The 22691-nt window shown below is 42.2% G+C and overlaps 1 protein-coding gene across 1 annotated transcript; it reads right to left on the bottom strand.

The window, feature by feature from the left end:
- Positions 1 to 223: 223 nt before the first annotated feature.
- LOC121773898 (transcription factor MYB93-like) lies at positions 224 to 1333 on the bottom strand. The gene is made up of 2 exons (XM_042170820.1): positions 1051 to 1333; positions 224 to 958 (listed from the first exon to the last, which is right to left on the bottom strand). The coding sequence occupies exons 1-2, from the start codon at positions 1308 to 1310 to the stop codon at positions 463 to 465; spliced, it is 756 nt and encodes a 251-aa protein (XP_042026754.1). The 5' UTR covers positions 1311 to 1333; the 3' UTR covers positions 224 to 462.
- Between the last annotated feature and the right edge of the window lie 21358 nt (positions 1334 to 22691).

Raw genomic sequence — 22691 nt, forward strand, 5'->3', positions numbered from 1 at the left:
GTTGAAAATTATATCTACCTGCGCCCCTTTATTGGGGAAGAAAATGTAGTCTCAACGCAAATTGAAATTTATTCAGATTTAGAGCAACCACACAACGTACTTTGCTAATAGAAAAAAAGGAAAAAACATGAAAGTTGCAATCCTTTTCCAATCATCAAATTCTCATCTAATCTAACGCTCTAAATACTTACACACGCAACAGAACAAATAGTAAGGCGATTCGAGAATAAAATTATTGTGATCATATATATAGTAAAGGTCCTTTCTTTGTACATATGAAAAGAAATCAAACTTGGCATAGTAATAAAATGTGTAACCTAAAAAATTAAAAATCACACGTAAATATAGTCGCTATGGAAACTCGGTTCGGTTATATATGAACAATGTCTAAAAAAAATTAAAAATCCAACGGAAAATGAAAATATTCAAAGTATTTTATTTTAGAGGAATAAATATTTTACACTAGGCGATCTCACGGAAGAAGGAATCATCGAGATGCAGCTCCGGCCACATTTGCGCGCCTCTGTAGCTCGTCGCATCGCCCGTGTTCGTGATCCACGAGCCATCCGACGAGCAATTCTGGCCAGCCGTCACCAAATCCGGCATATGACCGAACGCAATTGAGTCCTGAAAAAAATTCTCTTGCGGCGGCGGCGGCGGTGGTAAAGCTAGGCTCGGGAGGTCGGCGCCGAGAGACGGAGGTGGCGGCTGGAGAATGTAGGTTAAGTAGTTGTTGAGGCGCGCGGCCTCGTTTTGTATGCGGATGGCTTGCTCCGGGTTCTCGATTAGGTCCTTGAGGGCGAGGAGCCCGGGCAAGCTCGAGAAAATGTCGGTCCGGGGCCGGTGGGTCATCGGGTCGAACCCCATTTGTATCAGTCTCTTCTTCAGATGCGTGTTCCAGAAGTTCTTGATCTCGTTGTCTGTCCTCCCTGGAAGGTGTGTCGCGATAGCTGACCACCTTATTAAATTTAACCAAAACACAATAAAATTTTATTACTATAAAGAATATTTAATATATTTGAAATTTTTAGAGGAGTTATATATATATACTTGTTGCCAAGAATGGCATGGAGATTGAGGATGGTTTGCTCCTCATCCTGGGAGAATTTGCCTCTCTTGATATCGGGGCGGAGGTAGTTGGTCCAGCGGAGGCGGCAGCTCTTGCCGCACCGGTTCAACCCGGCGAGTTTGGGGAGAGCGCGCCAGCTGCCGTGGCCGTGTTTTTGGATGTAGTTTATCAGTTTATCGTCTTCCTCGGGAGTCCATGGCCCCTTTTTCAGACCACTCTCCGATCTTCCCATAGTCCCCATTTTTTTTAAATCTTGGATTTGGTTTTTGCTTACCTAAAATCCTACCATATCACTAGTTACGTTTGTGTCTATATATAGACTCATTATATGTGATTTAGAAAGGTACCCCCGTATCATCCTTCGTCTTTGAGTAAGAGTTGTCATTATCATAATAGTATTAATATTCCTTTGTATTATCATTAAATATTTCATTTAACTTTTATTAATTGGTTTTAGGATGAAACACATTAAATTTCTAATTATGGTATCAGAATTGATCACCGAATGTGTGCTAAGTTTAACTGAACGGGCAATATATCTAGACTAAAATTGAAAAATATTTGATCTTACAAAATATCTGAACTTTAAATTTGTAACAGTTCGGTAGAGGATTGATTCAATCCGATCTATAAAAAGAAGTTTAACCCCTCTAAGGTTACCTTGGAGGGTTTGAGGGATGATGTAGGCAAATGAAGCAAAAGAGAGAACTAAATATAAGTCTATTGAGACATTAATTGGTTTTAGGATTAGGATAGAACCTTATGGATTTAATTATATTAAATTAAAAACGATACACTTAGATGAGAACAGGTTGAAAATGAAATAGGGTTTGAAATTTCGTTCACGACAATCTTTGTTCTTGTGGTTTTGGTGTTTGTTTAGTGAATAGGCTTTCCCAAGGGCTACTTTAGTATGAGAGGTAAAAAACAAAGGGTTTGGGATGAGTACAATACCGATAAGGAATTCCTATATTTGTGAAATAAGAATTATGAAATGGTTTTCTATTATTCCATATCTGGCATTAAAGGGTGTTTGGATTTTGATTGAACCAGACCAAATTTCATCTATGGATGTGATATGCCTGCTAATCATTTTCATAAGAAAAAATACATGTCCTCATAAATAATTAAAATCTCCTATAGCACTATATTTAAATTGGGGACGGATTTTATATGTTAATCTACAAAAAGTTGTTAAAGAAAAACTTAAAAAGAAGAGAAATGAATTTAGAGTTGTTGTGCTTTGATTTTTGTAAGAGAGAAATTATGAAATAAACAATCAAAGTCACGATCAAAACAGGTGGAGGGTGGTTTCAGCTTTGTGGTAAGAGGAAGACTCTCCATGCACGCAATTTTCGTCATTTGATTGTAAAATTTGCATGGAAAATTATATAGGTTGCATATCTATTTTTATAGATATGGTCTGTAGTTGCATTAATTATCTGTCATAAATACTTTTTACGTACGTACCATCATACCTAATTAATCCTTTCACATTTTTCCAATTTTTATTATCATAGTCTACACTCTACAGACTATATATATAGCTTATATTTGACACGAAAATAAAATGCATCTACGGTCTACCGATCCATATAAAATATTGTTATTTGATTAGAGTTTAAATTTAACTCAAGACAACTTTTGGTTTCTGTTAAAACATCTCCAAGGGAAATGGTAAATGGAGGGGTAAAAAGAAATAACTACCATATTTACCTTTTCTTGATAAAATTTCACGCTTCAATGGAAAAGGTATTTGGAGAGTTATTATACTTTCTTTCATTTTGAGAAGGTATCTTTATCTCTTCTTGGAAGAAAAAGTAAAAAGTTAATTATTTTGCGGAAGCAAATTTTGAGAGTGTAGCTACTACTACGTATGAAGACATAATAGTAACCGGAACAGTGATTTGATACGTTCTTGGATCATCGCTCAACATCCTCCGCCTCCCGACCTCGCTCAACCTGCACATAGGGAAAACATATGCAGGGGCTGAGTACTTAGTGCACCCAGTGAACTCATGCCCAAAAAACATTCACCGTTAAGATATGTCAAGCCATCGTCGAGGGAATCCCGGGTTTTACTTTAAAAAGGCCGAGAGACACTAAAGTTCATTTCCTTAAAAAGTGTCCGCGCGAAATATACCTTCTCAACTTACATTTTCCCCTTGGAGATGCTCTTAATAGCATCCATAATGGATGCCCTAGTGGGCGCCCTAGTGGTTGTCACATCAACATTTTTTAGTCCGCCCCTTCTTTCTGCAATGGTTTCGTCTTAGTGTTCGCCCTATCAATTAAACTCAATTTGCATTTAATTTTTAATATTATTATTTTTTATTTTTTTTTAATTACAAAAATACCAAAATATATTACTCCCTCCGTCCCTGAAATTTTGTCACATTTTTCCATTTCCATCCGTCCCACAAATTTTGTCACATTTCACTTTTTACCATTTTTGGTAGTAGACCCCACATCCCACTTAACTTATTCTCGCTCACATTTTATTATAAAACTAATATATTAAAAGTAGGACCCACGCCCTATCAACTTTTTCAACCCACTTTCCATTACATTTCTTAAAACCCGTACTCGGTCAAACTGTGACAAAATTTGGGGGACAGAGAGAGTATATTACACATCACAAATTTTAAAAAATAATTACATTACTTAATTAAAAAAAACTACATCATACTTAACTAAAAAAACTACATTACTAAACTAAATTACTAAATTAAAAAAAACTACATTACTAAATTAATAAAAACCTAACTAGTCATCTAAATCTAACTTCTTGCTCATATTCTTGATCATCTTCTCCAGCCCCAGTCGTTTTTCCGGACCAGATTCGGTATGAAGGTTGTTTTGTGCGTCAAGTATAAACATATACTCGCACACCTCGCGGAAACCACCGAACTCCTGGAGCGCTGAGGCCACGTGCTAAGTAGACGGAGGAGGCGCAGCCTGCCAGGGAGCCGATCCAGACGCGAGCGCCTTCCCTTTGGCTTGGGCTTTGGCAGTCTTGTTGCTAATGGGACATCTAAAAGTAGACGTAGGCGTGCTGGAACTCTCTTCCTGCTCAGCGTTGAGATCCACAGGCGATGGGCCGCTGCTTGTGTAACCGTCAATGGCGTTGTTTTTCGTCCGCTTCGTAGTTGAGGATGTGGCCGGTATTCCTCCGTCGAACTTCAGCTTGTCCTTCAAGATCAACCAAATGTTGTAGAACTTGAACTGCCCGTACTTCGACTGGTAAGTGGCCATCGACTTCTGGTTGACATCCTTCATGCTCTCACCCTGAACTTCGTGTAAATATCCTTGAAGTTGTTGACATGGAGCTTGATCTGATCCTAACACTTGCGGAGCTGATCCTTGCTTCGCTTGTACGCCCAACTCAGCTTCACCAAGTTGTATCTGGCCTCAATGCGATCCCACATCCTGCTCGAAGTCTGGTTGTTGGAGTTTATCAAATCCTCCGATATATCGACCCAACACTGAGCCACCTTCATGTACTCCTCTAGGGTGTAGTCAGTACACCCCACGGCGTACTCATCATTGGGATTGTTGGATGGGAGTGGGACTAAGATGGCTGGCGCCTTTTCCTTCCGCACCATCTTCTTCTTCCTCCTCGACAGCTCAGGAGCAGGAGGTTGCCCACAACTAGGCTCCATGTCCTCAACCCGATAGGCGTCTGTGTTGAAGAACGGATCGAACTCAGAGTTTGAAACAAAAGTGGACCCTACAAATCCAGAAGTCTCGACCCGGTAGTCTTCGTGGCCGGGCCAATGGACACCGCCACCAAACATCGGCATATCATCGTTAACACTATGCGGCTTTGAGAATTGACTTGGATCCATTCTTGAAAGTGTGAAAGTGAGAAAAGAAAAGAGAAATAGAGTAGAGTAGGGAGTATTGTGTGAAAGTGTGTGAAAAGTGAATGAGGATGGAGTATTTATGAATGTTTTAAAGAATAAAAAAAATTAAATTGCAAAATGTGTCGAGATCGGGCTCGTCCGCGATCGTCCATGCCCCTGCAATGGTTGGACGGGGATTGGGCGACGCGTCGGGCGCCCGACCCAGGCAACCGAACTTTCGGTCGTCTCACTCATCCGCCTGATCGGTCGTCCGCCTACAATGGGCGGACGATGGCGGACGAGCCCGATATTGGTGGATCGGGCGGACGATCGGGCATCCATTGTGGATGTTCTAATACCTCATATGTTGGACACGAGTTTTAATGTATAATCAATAAAGTAAAAGAGAGAAAAAAAAAGAAAAAGTAATTACAGTACTATTAGTGGAGAATAAATCTTAACTCATTAGAAAGATGAGTTTCAAAACTTAGAAAATACATACTTATATTTTATGGGATATATTAAAATAAAACAATGCATATCTTATTAAATGAATGAAGTAGAACTTATAAATATGACTCTTGAGGTACTCTACTTATTGCCAATAAATAGCCACGTGGATAATGAAAGAGCCATTGTATCCGAAATGTCCTTATTTATAAATGAGTAGTGATAAATTAACAAAAACTGTATATACAAAATATGATATTTTAGGTATTTTACATTGTACAATAAATTTATAATGAGTTATGAATTTGATATATTACATATTTATCCTTACATGACCATTTAAGAAAGTATAAGTTTCCAAACTGAATATGTAGTGATTTAGGAAAAGATTAATATGTCTTCCTCATTGTATCTAGAGATTAATATAATTTCTTAATTTACATGAAGGGTGTAGGCAACGAAATTAAATTTCTGCTTCCATTTTTCAGTATAATGGTCTTTTTAATTATTTATTATTCATTATATAGCAGTTTCCTCATTATCTGTATATTTCAAAATACAAAATTAAATATGTTACATAATACTAGTAAAACAATAATTATTTATTATTAAATAATTATTATGATTATAATTACTATAAAATTGACTACATCCATATATATTTTTCTTAGTGCTATCCCCAACTAACTAATTATGATTATTAATCAATTTACTTGTATGCTCTATATCTCCAATAAAAATTTATGATACACAAATAAATAGAGAGTATATAATAGTTAAAAATAACTTAAAATAAGTGATAGTTATTGAAAGAGCAGGTTTGCGTAGGTGTCGTTCAAATGAGGATGTATCCTACTGATCAGGATGAAATAATCCCCTGCTAAGCCTAAAACCTGGTATCAATATTTCCTCAACCCTCTTCTACTGGGTAGTATAGTGAAGGTAGGGGTCGAATCTCGCAGAGATGGTGACGGTTGGAGTGATTGTGGTGATATTCTGGAGGGTTTGGTTAGCTACCACGCTTTGGGTTGAGACTTATCTAGACTGAAATTTAAGGTGGTACTCTACTGACTAGGAGGTGGGAAAGGTGTTGGACAGGCGGCTGTGTACGTGGAAAGTGGAGAACATGGTTTTCAGGAAGTATATGGAAAGTACTAGTTTACTATAAAAGGTTAAACAGAATATCAGAGGAAAAGAGGTAGTTAGGTGACTAGACTGACAGATCTGTAGGGTACCAGCTGAAAAGGTAGAAAAAGTAAAAGACAAAAGCAAAAGTAACTAAAAAGTAAAAGTGGTCCCAAACTTGGATGTGGATGTTATCTTCTTCAACATGAATAAACTCAGATCAACAATCTCAGATTTCATGAACGAGAAACACGGATTAACAAACTTCACAGCTCATATCTACAATTAAAACTTCGAATCAAAAGATCGAACACTGGAACTGCAACTATGCTTACTGGTCAACATGCAGGGTGGCAGAAATCACGTAAACTGGGTTTTCACACTTAACTAATTCAGATCTAAAATCTAACAGCGATCTAGACTTGCAAACTCAGAGAGATTTACTACAGAAGTTAAAACATGCGATTCCACACTTGAAATTACTGTAACAGCTAGATCTAAGCTATCTAGGCAGAAGGAAGCGAAAACAAACATGAACCGATGCTGGAAAACAACTTCATAGCATTTAGAAAACGTTTGGATCACAACCAAGACTTCAAAATAAGCAAAATACTGGAAATGCGAAAGATCTAACGTAGAGAAAAAAACAAGATTAACGAGAAAGCAAATAAAGATTTTTTTTGTCACTCCGGGCGATGGAACTGCTAACTACGATCGTGCTGACTGGAACGAGAGAATGGAACTCCGGCGAACTTCTGGAACTCAGGTGATCATTGGCTGCGGCGAGGAATAAGACTCTGGACTAGGCTGAAAGACTGAACTACCGAGAGAATTCTACCTAAGAGTGATGATGATGAATGAGTGCCCCCTTCCCTCTTTTCTCTCTCCAAGTGGCTTCCTTTTATAGGGAGGCTTACCCTTGATTTTAGGGTAAAACCTCATGGCGAGATGACTTCTTTGCCCTTAATTGTGGTTGATCAATCCCATCTATCCTTCTTCTCCATCTCGAGCCATTTTTGCATGCATACTAGTCAGTATGTAATCGTTCTGACGCCCTTTTCACCTGAAGTATCTGAAGCTTTGCCTACTGGCTAGAACACTCAACCTGCACACTTTGAGCAACTGTTTTGCAGATATAATCAATTATGCACATCATACTGACCAGTAACCAAGGCCTAGAATACGACTTATCAAACTGCTCACACTTACCACATGCTTGTCCTCAAGCGTGAAGAACAAACAAAAAGAAGTAAGTCGAATTCTAGCCTGGTTACTCCCCTGACCGACTCTATCCTACCATAGACTCTAACTATGACGCAAAGAAAAAACACATAACAAGACAAACACATAAAAGAAAACTAAAACACTTAGACACATTAACACAGTAATTGGGCTATATTTTCAACCATCCCTCCCCTCGGGATCAGGTGCAATCCGGCCTTAGACAGCCTTGAACTTCCGCCGCCCCCCTTTTCTCTCCCAGTCAGTATATCCGCTCGTCAGGATTGCCCACACCTCTCGGCCAAACACTAGGTTCACTCAGTCACTCATACCTCACCAGGAATGTTAGGACTGCTTTTCTCTCAATATGCTCAACCACGATTGCTTCGGACTTAGATCTCACGTGCAGCTACTGAAGGGCTTAAAGGTTTGTAACGGGGCTATTGGTTTGTAATGTTTTGGGGTGGATGTTCCTAAGGCTCTAGGTTCAAAATTTCTACTTTATTGAGGTGGGGGGAACTGTGTGCACTTGGGCCTCTGGTTAGTTGCTTTTCTTGGCTGGCGCTTCTGGTTTTGATCTCCAACTGGTCAGTAGCTTCTTTGGCTTCGCCACCCTTATGTCTTCTTTATCTTTTTTTTGCAGCCAAGTTTTTCTAACCATTTTCCTTTATCTTTCTTTTTTTCCCCTTTTTTTCTTTGTGGCTTCGCCACCCTTATACCTTCTTCTTCTTTTTTTGGACCCTAGATAACTCCCTGGTCGATTTTCTTCCAAACTTTCTTACCCAGCTGGTTCCTGCCTTCTTATACACCTTTCTGGCCAGTAAGCTCCAATCATCTCATGCCTTGCACACACAATCCCAGTGGCTAGGGGTGTATATCTGGGTATAAAGAGTTAAGAAAATGGGTTCTAACGATGGTTTTTTTTAGGGGGGGGGTTTCCTACTGCCTTCAGTGTTCGCTACTCGTGGTCACTTCATCTTAGGTAGTTCGTGGCAGCCGCTCTTTTCTTTTCAATATATGTGGAAAGTGGTTCCACTTAAAGCTTATAACTCACATTTTAAGAGGGCTTTCGTGTTTGGCTCTAAGGATGGGCTTTTCCCTCATACTTGCGTCATCTATCCTGGCTAAGAGGTACTAAGGGGGGTAGTTTCTGTTTTCCAGCATATCGTATCTCCCTCAATTCCCCTCACCGTCAGCTCAGGACAGTTGAGTTTTAAGCCCAATCAACACACAAAAGAGAAAAAAAAAACTAGACCTAACAAGACACTAACACAAGCACAAACACTAACCACACATATGCACATACATTCTACTGGCCATTGCGTCCCCCCTCCCACTTCACAAGTGTCTGCCCTCAGATAAGACTGTGAAGTGGAAAAGGTAATGGCCAGTATATTGACACACAGACAAACAAGCACAACGACATACTCAAACTGAAAACTTCTCACACTTAGACTATAGAATAGGCTAAGTGGGAGAATGTGAAACCTAAACAGAAACCAACAATTACAAGACACATATATACATAAACTTCTCACACTTAGATCATGCAATGGGCTAAGTGTGAGCCAACATGCTTACGAAAAAGAAAACAGAAAACACAAACACATGCGCCAAAAATAGCAAACCCTTTACTTCTCACACTTAGACTATAAAATAGGCTAAGTGTTATGAATGAGGGTTGCGCACATACACAAATTATAATACCTAAACAAAGCAAAACACAATTAAAAATACGAAAAACTAAAAACTAAAAACTAAAACGAAAACTAACTTTTCATGGGGGGGGGTCTATTGGTGTCGCCTGCTCCTTCACGGCGCAGGTGGTGCAGGTGGTTCCTCCGGTTGTTTCTTCTCACTTCCAGACGGGTTCTCATCAGACTTCACCGGCTCCTCGGCATCTGCCGGCACCTCGGCCTCTCCTTCCTCTTTCTCCGCAGCATCTGTTTCGGGTACCTGTGGTTCACCACTCTGGCCTCCATGGCCACTCGGTCCAGTCGCTTCCTCTTGCCTTCTCTGAACTAACTCCATTAGAATTCCTTCCATCACTAACGCTAAACGGGTCATCTCCGATCTCATTTGTCGATATTCCTCTCCCATCTCTGCTACGGTCCTCTCCAAAGTCGCCATCCTCTGAGCTTGCATCCCCTGTCCCGCAGAAGCTCGACCAGCTGGTATAGCCTCATGTCCCATTGCGTAGAAAAGCGGAACACCCTCCCTCATGTACACGACATTAGTGCAGACGAAGAGTGGTATGTCAAACAACCCAGGAGGGCGTACCATGGTCAGCGGGGACAAATCCTCAGCTTCTGTGACGATAATGTTCTTCCTGACAAATATTCCCAGAATATTGCATAGAGTTAGATTTCGGGCAGGATGGGTGGCGATCAAATGGCATTGGTACGCAGTCCAGAAACCTAGATGCAATCTCCGTCCATGTTTTGCACACCACAGTAGATACAATTCCGTCAATGAGGTACGGATAGCTGAGTTTGACTGGCCCAACAAGTTGAAATCTAGATGGAGTTGCACTAGACGTAAAATGGGGTCATTGAAATGGGTTGAGCGAGAGATGGTTGAAACAAACTCTCCAGCATCTGGATGAGTTAACTCTGCCCAAGCCTCCTGTGGGTCAAAATCTACATGCCTACGGTGGATTCCTCATTCCCTATTTCTCCAATCTAGCCCTATGGCCTCCTCAAGACTGCACATCCCCAACCGAACTGTCCACTCAATCAGACTCATACTGATCTCTCCTCCAAATAACCTAAAACTTATAGACACCTCATCTAAATCTGTAGTTACCCTGAACCTGAATGTAGTGAAGAATTCTTTCGCAAGCCTAACACAAATATCTGAGTTTCCATTCGGCAGCAACCACTCAAACCCTAGTGTATGCAAATAGGCTAGGAACTGCTCTCGAACACCCAACTCATCCAAAGAGGGGTAATGCACTACCTTCCCGTACTTGACGTCCTTATTCCCATCATCCATGCTGTCAAAAGTATCCTGCAGTTTCTTGGTTTCAAAAAGCTTCATCTCCTCCGCTATCTCGTCAGTGAAGTCCACTGTCCACCTCCGGTACTTTAATCTCTCTACCGGTGGGAGGACTAACTCCCGATGATCATTCAGAAGCTGTTGTTCGGCGCACTCCTCATCCTCCAAAGAGATATCGCTATCGGAGGCTGATTCCTCGCTGGCCGCATACTCACTGTCGCTCAATTCCCGTCGGCTCGGTGGTGTTCTCCGAGCAGCTTCAGTGATGACTATCCCACTGTTCACCGTGCGTGGCTTCTTGTTGCTGGACTTCTTCATCATAGGGGCCTTCCCCTTTCGTTTCCTCTCTTCACGGTATCTAGCTTCCTCCTCCGCTTGAAGTAGGGACTCATCTTGAGCAGTAGAAGTAGTCTCTCCATGAGCTTGAGCGTTGACATTCCCAGATCTATCTGGCCTTACTGACTCGGACGCGAGGTCCAGACCCTCAGCCACCCTTTCTGTTTGTTCGCCTTGGTCGCTCTGTGCTGGAGAAACCGCGGTATCCTCTAGGCCAGTAGCCTGTGCAGGCTTATCTCCAGATTTAGTGGGAATGGCCTGTTCTTCTTCACTTGCAATTTCTACCGGATTATCTGCCATGTTTGCCTTGGCTTTACTTGTTGCCCATTGACCCAAGCGTCTCTGCGACACTCTCATTGGTTTCGGTCGTTCCGTCTGCGGACCGCCCTGCAAAATAAACCGCCACTTAACAGGTTTAGGTTTCAAAACGGGAGGCGCCACTGGTTCTGGTTCTTGGATTGTTGTAGCTGGCCCTTCCTCATCCACTTGCATTTCATCGTCCCCTGCTTTCGGTTGGGAATCCACGGGCTCAGTCTCTCTTTCTTCATCCTGCACTCCATCTGCTTCTCCTACTGACTCGGAAAATCGACCTTCTGGTGTGGTTCTTGGAACAGCTTTTCCACTTCCTCCTACTGCCCTCGATGCGAGGTCTAGCCCCTCAGCCATCGCGGCGGTATCATCCTCCCTCTGGTTTACTCCATCCATAATCGCCTGAAATTCATCATCCGTCATTAGGCCCTGCTTCTTGGCTGACTCGTTTAGATCTATCTCCTTCTCTTTTCGCAGCCTGTCTGCTCTCTCCTCCGGATCAGAATCGTAATAGGCCGTAATGTCCTCATCCTCTATGGGATCTGTTTCTTGATGAGTCGGAGAGGGTTCTGCATGCTCAGATGTTGCGGCTTCGACGGGAGGGTTTTCTTCTTGTGGAATCGTTGAGGATATCGGCATGATAAAGGGAGGCTGCACTGTAGGTTGCGCGCTTGTTACTGATAAGGCTACTGCCGGATTCACTCCGGTCACGCTACCTTGCCCTCTGACTTGGTTGAAATTCGCCAACTCCGCCACCCAGTTCCTCGTCGGATCTTGTAACCGGAGGAACTCTGCCATTGCGTCTGGGGATACCATCGTTGGGGATAGCGGTACCGGTTCTGACGGTTGTGGGTTTGGCGGTTGGTCTTCCCGTGGTGGATGTGTTTCAGGGGTTTCTGCACGACGGGTTGAAGGAGGTTTAATTTTGGTAGCGAACGCCTTCTTTCCCATGGTTTCAGTGGTGATGTGTCGGTTGAGATTTGGATTTTGATTTCTAGGAGAGATGGAAGAGATTTTGAAAAAGGGAAAATGGAAATGAGGGTTTGTGAAGGAAAAGGGTTTAGACGGTATGGTTAATGAGGAGGGAAAATGCAGTTTTAGGTGGTTGCAACCGGCTATTTGCGGTCTCCGGTCGCGTCATATCAAGGGGGAGACGGTTGAGAATGCTGGCCTCTGATTGGTTGGCGTGTCTCTTCCCTATGCTCACGCGCCCCTTCCAGCCGCTGCCACCCTGCAAAAGCGGCAAAGATTGAAATAATTTCACTCCATTCTTACCTAATAAGGGAAAATAATTCAAATGGGCACTTAAATAAAATTGAAGTTGCACCAGATAAGCAATTTCGTGGTCAATGCGTACTTCCAAATCAAAATTAAGGCCCGAAAATATTTTTTTGGGTTTTCTAAACATTAACATGCAAAGGTTTTAATTAACTACCATATATTCACAATATTTACATCTCCTTAGGAAAATTGGAATTCTACTTAGCCAGCATATGCAAGTTATGCTGAAAAGAGCTAGCTCAGTGGAATTCCAATCCCTATCCTACCGGTCAGTATGAACCTTGAGTGTGTGGTCGCAGTGAAATCTCATCCACCACAGCCACATCACTGTTGTCCCTAAACACTTTTAGCATATGCCCATTCACAATAAAAGGTTCAGAGTTAGGAAGACTCTCTGAAATTTCTACTGCCCCGTTGGAACGGAGTGAGGTGATGACATAAGGCCCTGTCCATTTCGATTTGAGTTTCCCAGGCATGAGCTTCAGTCTCGACTAGAAGAGTAGTACTTTCTGCCCAACATAGAGATCCTTGGTCCTTAGATTCCTGTCGTGTCATAGTTTGGTTCGCTTCTTGTACCACATGGCTGAGTCGAACGACTCCAATCTAAGTTCCTCAAGCTCCTGCAACTGCAGCTTCCTTTCCTTATCACAGGCTGTAGCATCCATATTCACTTGTTGTACTGCCCAGTATGCCCGGTGTTCAATTCCCACCGGTAAGTGGCACATCTTTCCAAAAATAATCCGGTACGGGGACATCCCTATGGGGGTCTTGTAGGCTGTCCGATATGCCCATAAAGCATCTTCTAACCTTACACTCCAGTCCTTCCTAGAAGGATTGACAGTCTTCTCCAAAATCTTCTTTATCTCGCGGTTAGAAATCTCCGCTTGACCGTTTGTTTGTGGATGGTAGGGGATTGATAGTCTGTGGTGCACACCATATTTTTTCATTAAGGCTTCAATTGTGCGATTACAGAAGTGTGTACCTTGATCCGATATGATCGCCCTTGGCACTCCGAATCGGCTGAAAATGTGACTCTTCATAAACTTGGCCACATCCCTTGCTTCACACGTGCTCGTGGACTTGGCTTCTACCTTCTTGGAGACGTAATCCACTGCAACCAGGATATACAAATTTCCATAGGACGAAGGAAACGGACCCATGAAGTCCATTCCCCAAATGTCAAACAATTCACATACAATTATCGGAACTTGGGGCATCTCGTCTTTCGTAGATATCCCACCGGTCAGTTGACAGCGCTCACAACTTCTGCAGAACTCGTACGCATCCTTGTTGAGGATTGGCCAATAAAAGCCGCTATCCAGAATCTTCCTTGCCGTCTTCTTGGATCCGAAATGTCCTTCACATGCTAACGAGTGGCAATGGATCAGAACGTCCCTTTGCTCCCAGTCAGGAACGCACCTCCTTATCACTTGATCGGATCCCACTCTCCATAGATATGGGTCGTCCCAAAAGTAGTATTTTGCTTCACTCTTGATCTTCATTCTTTGGGCCTTGGTAATACTCGGTACTTCTGGAAGTTCTCCAGTCACTAGGTAGTTGGCTAGGTCTGCATACCATGGTTCTTGCCCTACTTTTTCTTTTCCTTTTCCTGCATCGTACTGGCCAGTAAGCTTCATCACTTCTTCCCAGTCAATCTTCCTGACCTCAAAAATTACCTCACATAAATGCTCTTCTGGAAACTTGTCGTGCACCTCTTCACTGTTTCCATCTTGCACTACTCTACTTAAATGGTCCTCCACCTTGTTCTCGACTTCTCTCTTATCTTCCACCGCCCAATCAAATTCTTGTAACAAGAGGACCCATCGAATCAAGCGGGGTTTGGATTCCTTCTTGGCAATCAGATACTTAATCGAGTGGGCACTAATTCATTCTTGTCATTTTTGACTACCTGAATTCCAGACTTTTTAAGCACCATGTGAACCGGACTAACCCATTCACTGTCTGGTATGGAGTAAATGATGCCTAGGGAAAGCAGCTTCAAAACTTCCTTTAGAACTTCCTCCCTCATGTTTGGATTTAGCTTACGTTGCAGATCTCTATAGGCCTTAGCTCCTTCTTCTAACCGGATGTGATGCATGCAAAGATCCGGACTGATTCCTACTAGGTCTGAGAGAGTCCATCCTATTGCCTTCTTGTTCCTTCTGATTACCTCTAGTAGATCTTTTTCTTGTTCCTCGGTCAAGTTGCTGTTGATGATTACTGGAAAAGTCTCATTTTCATCCAAGTAGGCATACTTGAGCCCTGGCGGAAGCGTTTTCAGTTCCTTCTTGGGGGTACTTGTTTCCTGGGGCAAGGGATTTTTTTCCGTCGCATCTGTAATCATTCCCTTAGCAGACCCAGAAGAATTTTCCATGCTAGCTACTTGGGCTAATTCCCTTGACCTGGCTGACCCCGGATTTTTACAAAACCCCGAAATAGCTTCGGCTAAATCTTCATTCGTTAATTCCTTCGTGTGCATTGCCTCACACCAACCAGCTACCTCTCTGTCAATAGAGTGACTTAACTCTGAAATTTGAATCTGCTCCTGCATCAGCTCGGTCTCAAGATATTCCTGGACCAGGGGGTTAATAACATCGACAGCATGCAATTCTCAATATCTAAAGGTTTCTTCATTGCTTCATCTATGCTAAATGTATATTTTTCCCCATTATAGTTCAGGCATATTGTCCCATCAAAAACATCGATAATGGTCTTTGCGGTACGCATAAAAGGTCTTCCTAAGAGCACGCCGCTAGACTCAGCAGATTCATTTTCATTCATTTTAATAACATGGAAATCAGTTGGATACAGAAAATCATGGACCTTGACTATAACATTTTCCAAAACTCCCTCTGGACAAATACACGACCTATCCGCCAATTGGATTACTACCTTCGTATCCATCATTCCTACTCCTACCAATTTCTTATATATTGAAAGCGGTAAAACATTTATCGACGCCCCTAAATCACACATAGCATGCTCAATTCTGACATCACCAATGGAAATGGGTAAGGTGAACATACCTGGATCAGTGCGTTTCGAAGGCATCCTGTGTTTCTGAATCACTGCTGACACGTTCTCGCCAATCAGGATCTTCCCACTAGGTCTTGTCTTCCCAGCTATGAACTCTTTGATGAATTTGCTGAAGACCGGCAGTTTCAAAGCCTGTAAGAACGGTAAGTTGATCTCTAACTTTCCAAAGATATCCATGAAGTTCACCGGTTCATCCTTCTTCTTCTTAACCTCTCCTCGGTGCGGAAATGGTTTCAATTGTTTCCCTGCACTTGTAGATCCTCCAACTGGAAGCTCGCATGTTTCCTCTTTTGCTAATTCATTATCTGCTTCTGGCTCTGGGTCTAGGAAAAATGATTCAGCTTCACTAGGTAGCGGTTTCTCTAGATCACCTTCCCGAAGGTCATCTCTTCTTACGGCACTGCCCCCCTTCGAGTTTCCAAGCTCGGGAGCTGAGTTATTCCCTTCTTTGCCTTCCGCAGGCGGTGTCTCTTCATTCTTCCTCATCACTGGACCTTCATAGCCACGCCCAGATCTTAAAGTGATTTGACTGATGTTAGATCTGTCTGGTGGCCATACTGAGGCAGGAATCTTTCTTTCGTTCCCTCGCATCTCACTCAAGGAGGTTGCGATCTGGGACATTTGTTTTGCCAACATGTCCATTGCTGCCTTATGCACCACGTCATTGTTGGATTGCGGGTTGTTCTGCATGCTGTTGAGAACTAGCTAGATCATGCACCATATAATCAAGATTCCTTGGTGGTTTAGAATTGGGTTTGCCGGGATTTGGTCCTGAACCCTGGTTCGGTCCACTCCCTTGGTTCTGGTGAAAGTTTCCCTGCCCCCTGAAATGTTGTTATACTGATTTCCTGGCCCTTGATTCCCTTGGTAAGTAGGTTGGGAATTCTGATAATTTCCTGGGTAATTCCTTTGGTGTGGCGGTACATAAGAGCTCCCCTGGTGATTTTGATTCCTGATCCCCCAATTAGAATGATCGCCCTGATTCCGGTTGTTCCAGTTGTTCTGCCCCTCCTGATTTCTCCCAGACCAGTTAGTCTGCCTCTCTGGTTGTTGTGTAAACCGGGTGTTCTATTGTGGAGGTGGTTGGGTCGGGTCATTGTCAGACCATCTAAAATTGGGATGGTTTCTCTATGGTGCATCCCTCTGTCTTCCTTGATTCCAACTCCCATCTAGATTCCAACTCCCCATCGAATTAACCTGGGCCTGGTAATCTCCTTCTTCAGGGCCATAGTATTGCTGGGGTGGAACTTCTCCTGGACCTGGAGGCTTCTCCTTCTCTTGTGAGGCTGGTGGATTAGTCTTCTCGATTGCATTCAGTAGTGCTTTCTCAAGCCTATCTATTCTCGCCTCGACTCTTTCGTCATCTTGCTCCCTCAGCGCATCTTGCTCCCTCAGCGCATTTGCCTCTCCTCATAATATTCCTCGGGCTGTCGTACGCCTTTTTGGCCTCTATCAACTTTCCCAAGATCTCTCTCGCTTCACTTCCTTTTTTCTTCGTAAAATTTCCCCCGCTCGAGGAATTCATCAGATCCTTGGATTCAGGGTTTGCTCCTTCATAAAACAGATAATAAATTTCTGCCTCGATCATTCTATGATTCTAGCAAGCATCTAACAATCCCTTAAATCGTGACCAATATTGACTCAGAGATTCATCATACTCCTGCTTACACTCTACGATTTCCTTCTTAAGAGTGTTTGTCTTGTTTGAAGGGAAAAAGTAATCCATAAACTCCAACTTGAAATCTCTCCATATCCGGATGGAATCCTGAGGCAGCCTCAGCATCCATGTGTTAGCCTCTCCCTTGAGAGCAAATGGAATTGCGCGTAGGCGATAATCTTCTTCAGTTGTGTCGTTGGGCCTTTTCTGAATACTGCACAGCTTACTAAACTCATTTAGAAACTCATATGGACACTCGTTCCTACGCCCGGAGAACGTTGGTAGAAAATATCGATGGCCCTCTGACGCGGATTCATAACTATAGCCTGGGCTGGCTCACCATCTAGATGGGCAGTGAGCGAACCGATCTCAGGATCTGGATCGACTACCTGTGCCATGTCTCTGATCTCTACCTCATCTGTTTCTGTTTCTGAAGACGACTTGGGATCCTCACTTCCTGACGAACTCCAATCCTCGTCACTTTCTGAACCAAACGGAAATGGATCTCCTGTAGATAATCCCGATCTGGTGGTGACAGTAGATGCTCTCTCTCTGACCTGCCAAGTAAACCGATCGTTCCTCCACCCAGATGAGTTACCCCAATGTCCAAACCGTGAGCCTCTGCTCATAAACTGAAAAAAAAAACAAAACTATATACGCCAAAATCTCTAAATACAATCACAAACTACGCCATCCATCCCCGGCAACGACGCCATTTGAAGTGCTCGGAATGATTAGAGTGTGCTTTTTGTACTAGGTCAAGCTTCGCAAACCCAAAGAATCCACTAGATCACAAGGTCTAGGAACTCAGAGGATCTTCAAAGTCTCGGTCGTTGGACACACTAACTCCGCGTTCAAAACTCTCAACCCGCGATACTATGAATTAGTACAGGGAAGCATGGATCGATCCCACGATGACAGATGCGTAAGAAGGAATTTAAGAGACTCTGGAAAAGAGGTTGGCTGCTGCCACGCAATTTTGGGTTGAGAAATTATAACTAGGCTGGGGAATGAAAACTGACACTAGACCTAGGAAATTGAAAACACCATGTGAACATGGAACATCATCTTAACTTTAATACCTCAAACAACTTCCTCGACCTAGTAAACGATTTCCTAATCTAACAAAACAGAGAACAAACATGCAGTGGGGACAATTTCCAGAAACGGTAAAGTACGAACGAAAAGCTGCAACTAACTAACTCTGCATTTAACAAACCACAATCTGCATCTCGTTACCTGATTCAAACACGAACATGGAGAAAACAGAGTAATAATCCAGATTCAAACAGAACATACAAATTCAGACGTCAAAAACTGACGATGGAAACCAACAGATCTACTTCTACTAGACGAAGTAAACAGAACACAGAAATGAAACATCAAATTCATGCACAATCAACCAACTCAGCTTCAGTTCCACACGTCGAACGCTTAATCCACTCCGGATCCAAGCAAACCGAACCAAACTGCAACAAAAAACAACTCCATTAACTCCGCTACAACAGATCTATTCCGATCAACGACAATCCAACCACGATTCAACTCCGATTCAACAGATCAAGTGCAAAAAGCATCCATTCAAGTAAATAACCACAAACTCAGAATCAAACATAATAAAAACTCGAAATCAACATCAGCATGACAGAAAATAGAAATTACAGAGATAGCTAAACGAGTTTCGACAGTTAACAAAAGCCGAGCTTCAATCCGTGAAGACTCGGTGGAATTTCTAGCAAAAAACTTAAAATGAAAGCAGTAAATTATTTCTTTGCCCTTCGTAAGGACGGTGGTGCACAACAGCTAACCGAAAGTGAAACCCGCACCCCTCTCCAATTCCGAAAACCTCAAGTGTGTAAAAGTGTGTGTGAGTGAGCCTAGAGCCGAAAAAAAGTAAAAAAAAAAGTAAAAGTCCAAGTCCCTCTGTAAATTGCATGCTCTCTCTTATATAGATGCGGAGGTGATCTTCTAGAAGCCTTCACTTGAAATCTCTGTTCTATCCTTCGGCTTAGCGATCTCCCACGTCCGGCTATTTTTCCTTCATAATGCTCACTTTCTCGCCAAATTTCCCTCGCCAGGCAATTGTCTTCTTTTCTTCCTGTATCCGGCGATTCCTTCTACACACCTGGCTTAAAAAGTGTGTTAGACCCCGCAAATCGTTAAATTTAACCCCCTAACCGATGCATGAAATTAGTCTTATCACACCACTTGAAGAAACTACATTCCTTCTTCTCACATACAAAGTAAAGCTTCCCCTGCGACGGTTTGCCTTGGCCGGTGACAATACAGAGCGCCACAGTCTTCTTACAGTAGCAGAAACGTAGCTAAATCGGAGGTCTCCGACGTCACGAACACCGTCGCTATCGATGGAGTCCCGACTGCACGTCGAACGCCCCATGTTCGAAGGTGTTTGGTTGTTGCAGAGATGGAGAAAAAAAATTAGGGTTCTTGGGGGAAAGAAGGAGCGGGAGAAAGGTGGAAGAAATTTGAATGAAATGAAGAGTTGGAAAAAAATAAATAAATTAGCAACGGTAATTAAATTAGCTAATCGGGTCAAAATTTGGCTAAATGACGGTTGGCCGTCAAAGTTGATGGAAACCGTCAAAAAAGACCTATTCGAGAGCGTTTTCGTATGTTTTGGACTCGACTTTCAAAAAGTGAATGTTTTAGACTAAAATCATAAATCGGCTATATGTTTAGACCAAAATAGTACTTTACTCAGTCAATGTATAAATACATATGTGCATGAAGATTATGGTCCGATATAATCAAAGAAGTGCTTGCTCGATCAAACAAATGAAAATTTCAAATGTGATGATATGTATAAATACATATGTGCATGAAGATTATGGTCCGATATAATCAAAGAAGTGCTTGCTCGATCAAACAAATGAAAATTTAAAATGTGATGATTGTGACATGCCTTATAGAGATAGAGATGGTTAGACAGGTTGGTGTAGCAAACTCTCCATTAACATATTTTTCACCTTTTTTTATTTTAGCCAAAAATCATACAAACAAATATTACTATTGGAAAATCTTGTGGCATTCTGCGTTAATCGTTATGATAGAGATAATTATTTACATAATCTTAAAGATAGTAATCAAGAGAGGTATTGTATGAAAGATTAAACATGGTGGCAAAAGTAGGGAAATAGTTTTTATTGTATTTTCTGTTGTTATATATGTTTCATACAAAACATTCCTTTTTATAGGGAGATTACAACTCTTAGGAACTCCCACTAATTAATTGTATATCTAGGTAAATACCACCTATTAAATGTATAAGTAATTACCAAGTAATTGGTACTTGGTACTAGCCGTTCCTTATCTTGGTACTTGACACATAATAGTTCAAATATATAACATGTAGATAAAAATCATACCAACAATGAGGGAATTGATCGAGATTCTTGTATTCATAGAAATCAATCTGCATTTATAGTCATATTTATTATATATCTCACCATTTTCTCTTTAATTGTTTAAATAGAAAGAAATTTTAAATCTAAAACCTAAGGGCGCCCACGGTGGGGCAGACGATAGGCTGCCCAATGCCTCGGGCGCGCCATCGTCCGTCACTGTGGGTGCGCGGACGATGGACGATGCGTCGTCCTCGCCCGACAGATAGTCCGCGGAGGAAGCGCGGATGATAGGGCATCGTCCGCGCCATCGTCCGCCCACTGTGGGCGACACGGACGATGCAACGCGTTTTTTGTTTTTTTTCGAATTTTGTCTATTTAAACCGCGTTGCTCATTCTATTTTTTATACGAATATTTCTCGCATCTCTCATTTCTCTCATCTCTCACATTTCTCCATCTCTCACAAACCAAAATGAACCGCGACGACGACAGGAGTTCCTCGGAGGTAGTGTTGCCCACGGTTCACGAACCGGCGGTTCCGGTTCGGAACCGCCGGTTCCGGTTCGGTCGAAGGCGGAACCGGAACCGAACCGTGAGGCTATTTCATGGTTCCGGTTCCGGTTTGAAAACCGGCGGTTCCGGTTCCGGTTCGGAACCGCCGGTTTTTTCCGGCGGTTTAGGCGGTTCCGGTTCGGAACCGGCGGTTTCGCGGTTCGGTTGTATTTTTTTTTTAATTTGAAATTTGGATTTATACAACAAATTGGAACAAGACAATGTATACTTCAAATAGAAATACGGCGAATAAGGAAGAAATGATATCTATTTTATTGAGTTTGAGTTGTAACGGACAACGATACATTACAATTTACAATATGTATACAAGTATACAACATACAATAATGTAATATAAATTTGAAATTTGGACTTATACAATAAATTGGAACAAGACAATGGATAATTTAAATTGAAATAAGACGAATAAGATGAAAATGATATCAATTTTATTGAATTTGTGTTGTAACGGACAACGATACATTACAATTTACAATACATATACAAGTATACAACATACAACAATTGTCTTGTTCCAATTTATTGTATAAGTCCAAATTTCAAATTTATATTACATTATTGTATGTTGTATACTTGTATATGTATTGTAAATTGTAATGTATCGTTGTCCGTTACAACTCAAATTCAATAAAATTGATATCATTTTCATCATATTCGTCTTATTTCAATTTAAATTATCCATTATCTTGTTCCAATTTATTGTATAAGTCCAAATTTCAAATTTATATTACATTATTGTATGTTGTATACTTGTATACATATTGTAAATTGTAATGTATCGTTGTCCGTTACAACTTACAACTCAAACTCAATAAAATAGATATCATTTCTTCCTTATTCGCCGTATTTCTATTTGAATTATACATTGTCTTCTTCCAATTTGTTGTATAAATCCAAATTTCAAATTAAAAAAAAAATACAACCGAACCGCGAAACCGCCGGTTCCGAACCGGAACCGCCTAAACCGCCGGAAAAAACCGGCGGTTTTGGCGGAAAACCACCGGAACCGCCGGTTTTCACGGTTAACCGCCGGTTTCCGGTCCAAAAACCGCCGGAACCGGCCGGTTTTGCCGCTGAAAAGCTGTCGCCGTCAGCCCCATCCCTGACGCCTTGATTTACGCGCCCGAACCGGCGGTTCCGAACCGTCCCGAACCGCCGGTTCGGTGACGGTTCCGGTTCGAAAAATCATGAACCTGAACCGGACCGCGACCCGAATTGCGACGGTTCCGGTTCGGAAAAATTGCCACGGTTCCGGTTCGGAACCGGAATCGCCGGTTCCGGTTCGCCGGTTAACCGCCGGAACCGGAACCGGTGGGCATCTCTACTCGGAGGGCGGTAGTCCGACCTTGACTCAAGCCTTAAATGCAGCAGTTTGAGGATTACCGACGGGCTTCAATGAGGTTCTATCTAGACAGGCCTCAACGCGGAA

The sequence above is a fragment of the Salvia splendens genome, chromosome 17, assembly GCF_004379255.2.
Source record: "Salvia splendens isolate huo1 chromosome 17, SspV2, whole genome shotgun sequence".
Lineage (NCBI taxonomy): Eukaryota > Viridiplantae > Streptophyta > Magnoliopsida > Lamiales > Lamiaceae > Salvia > Salvia splendens.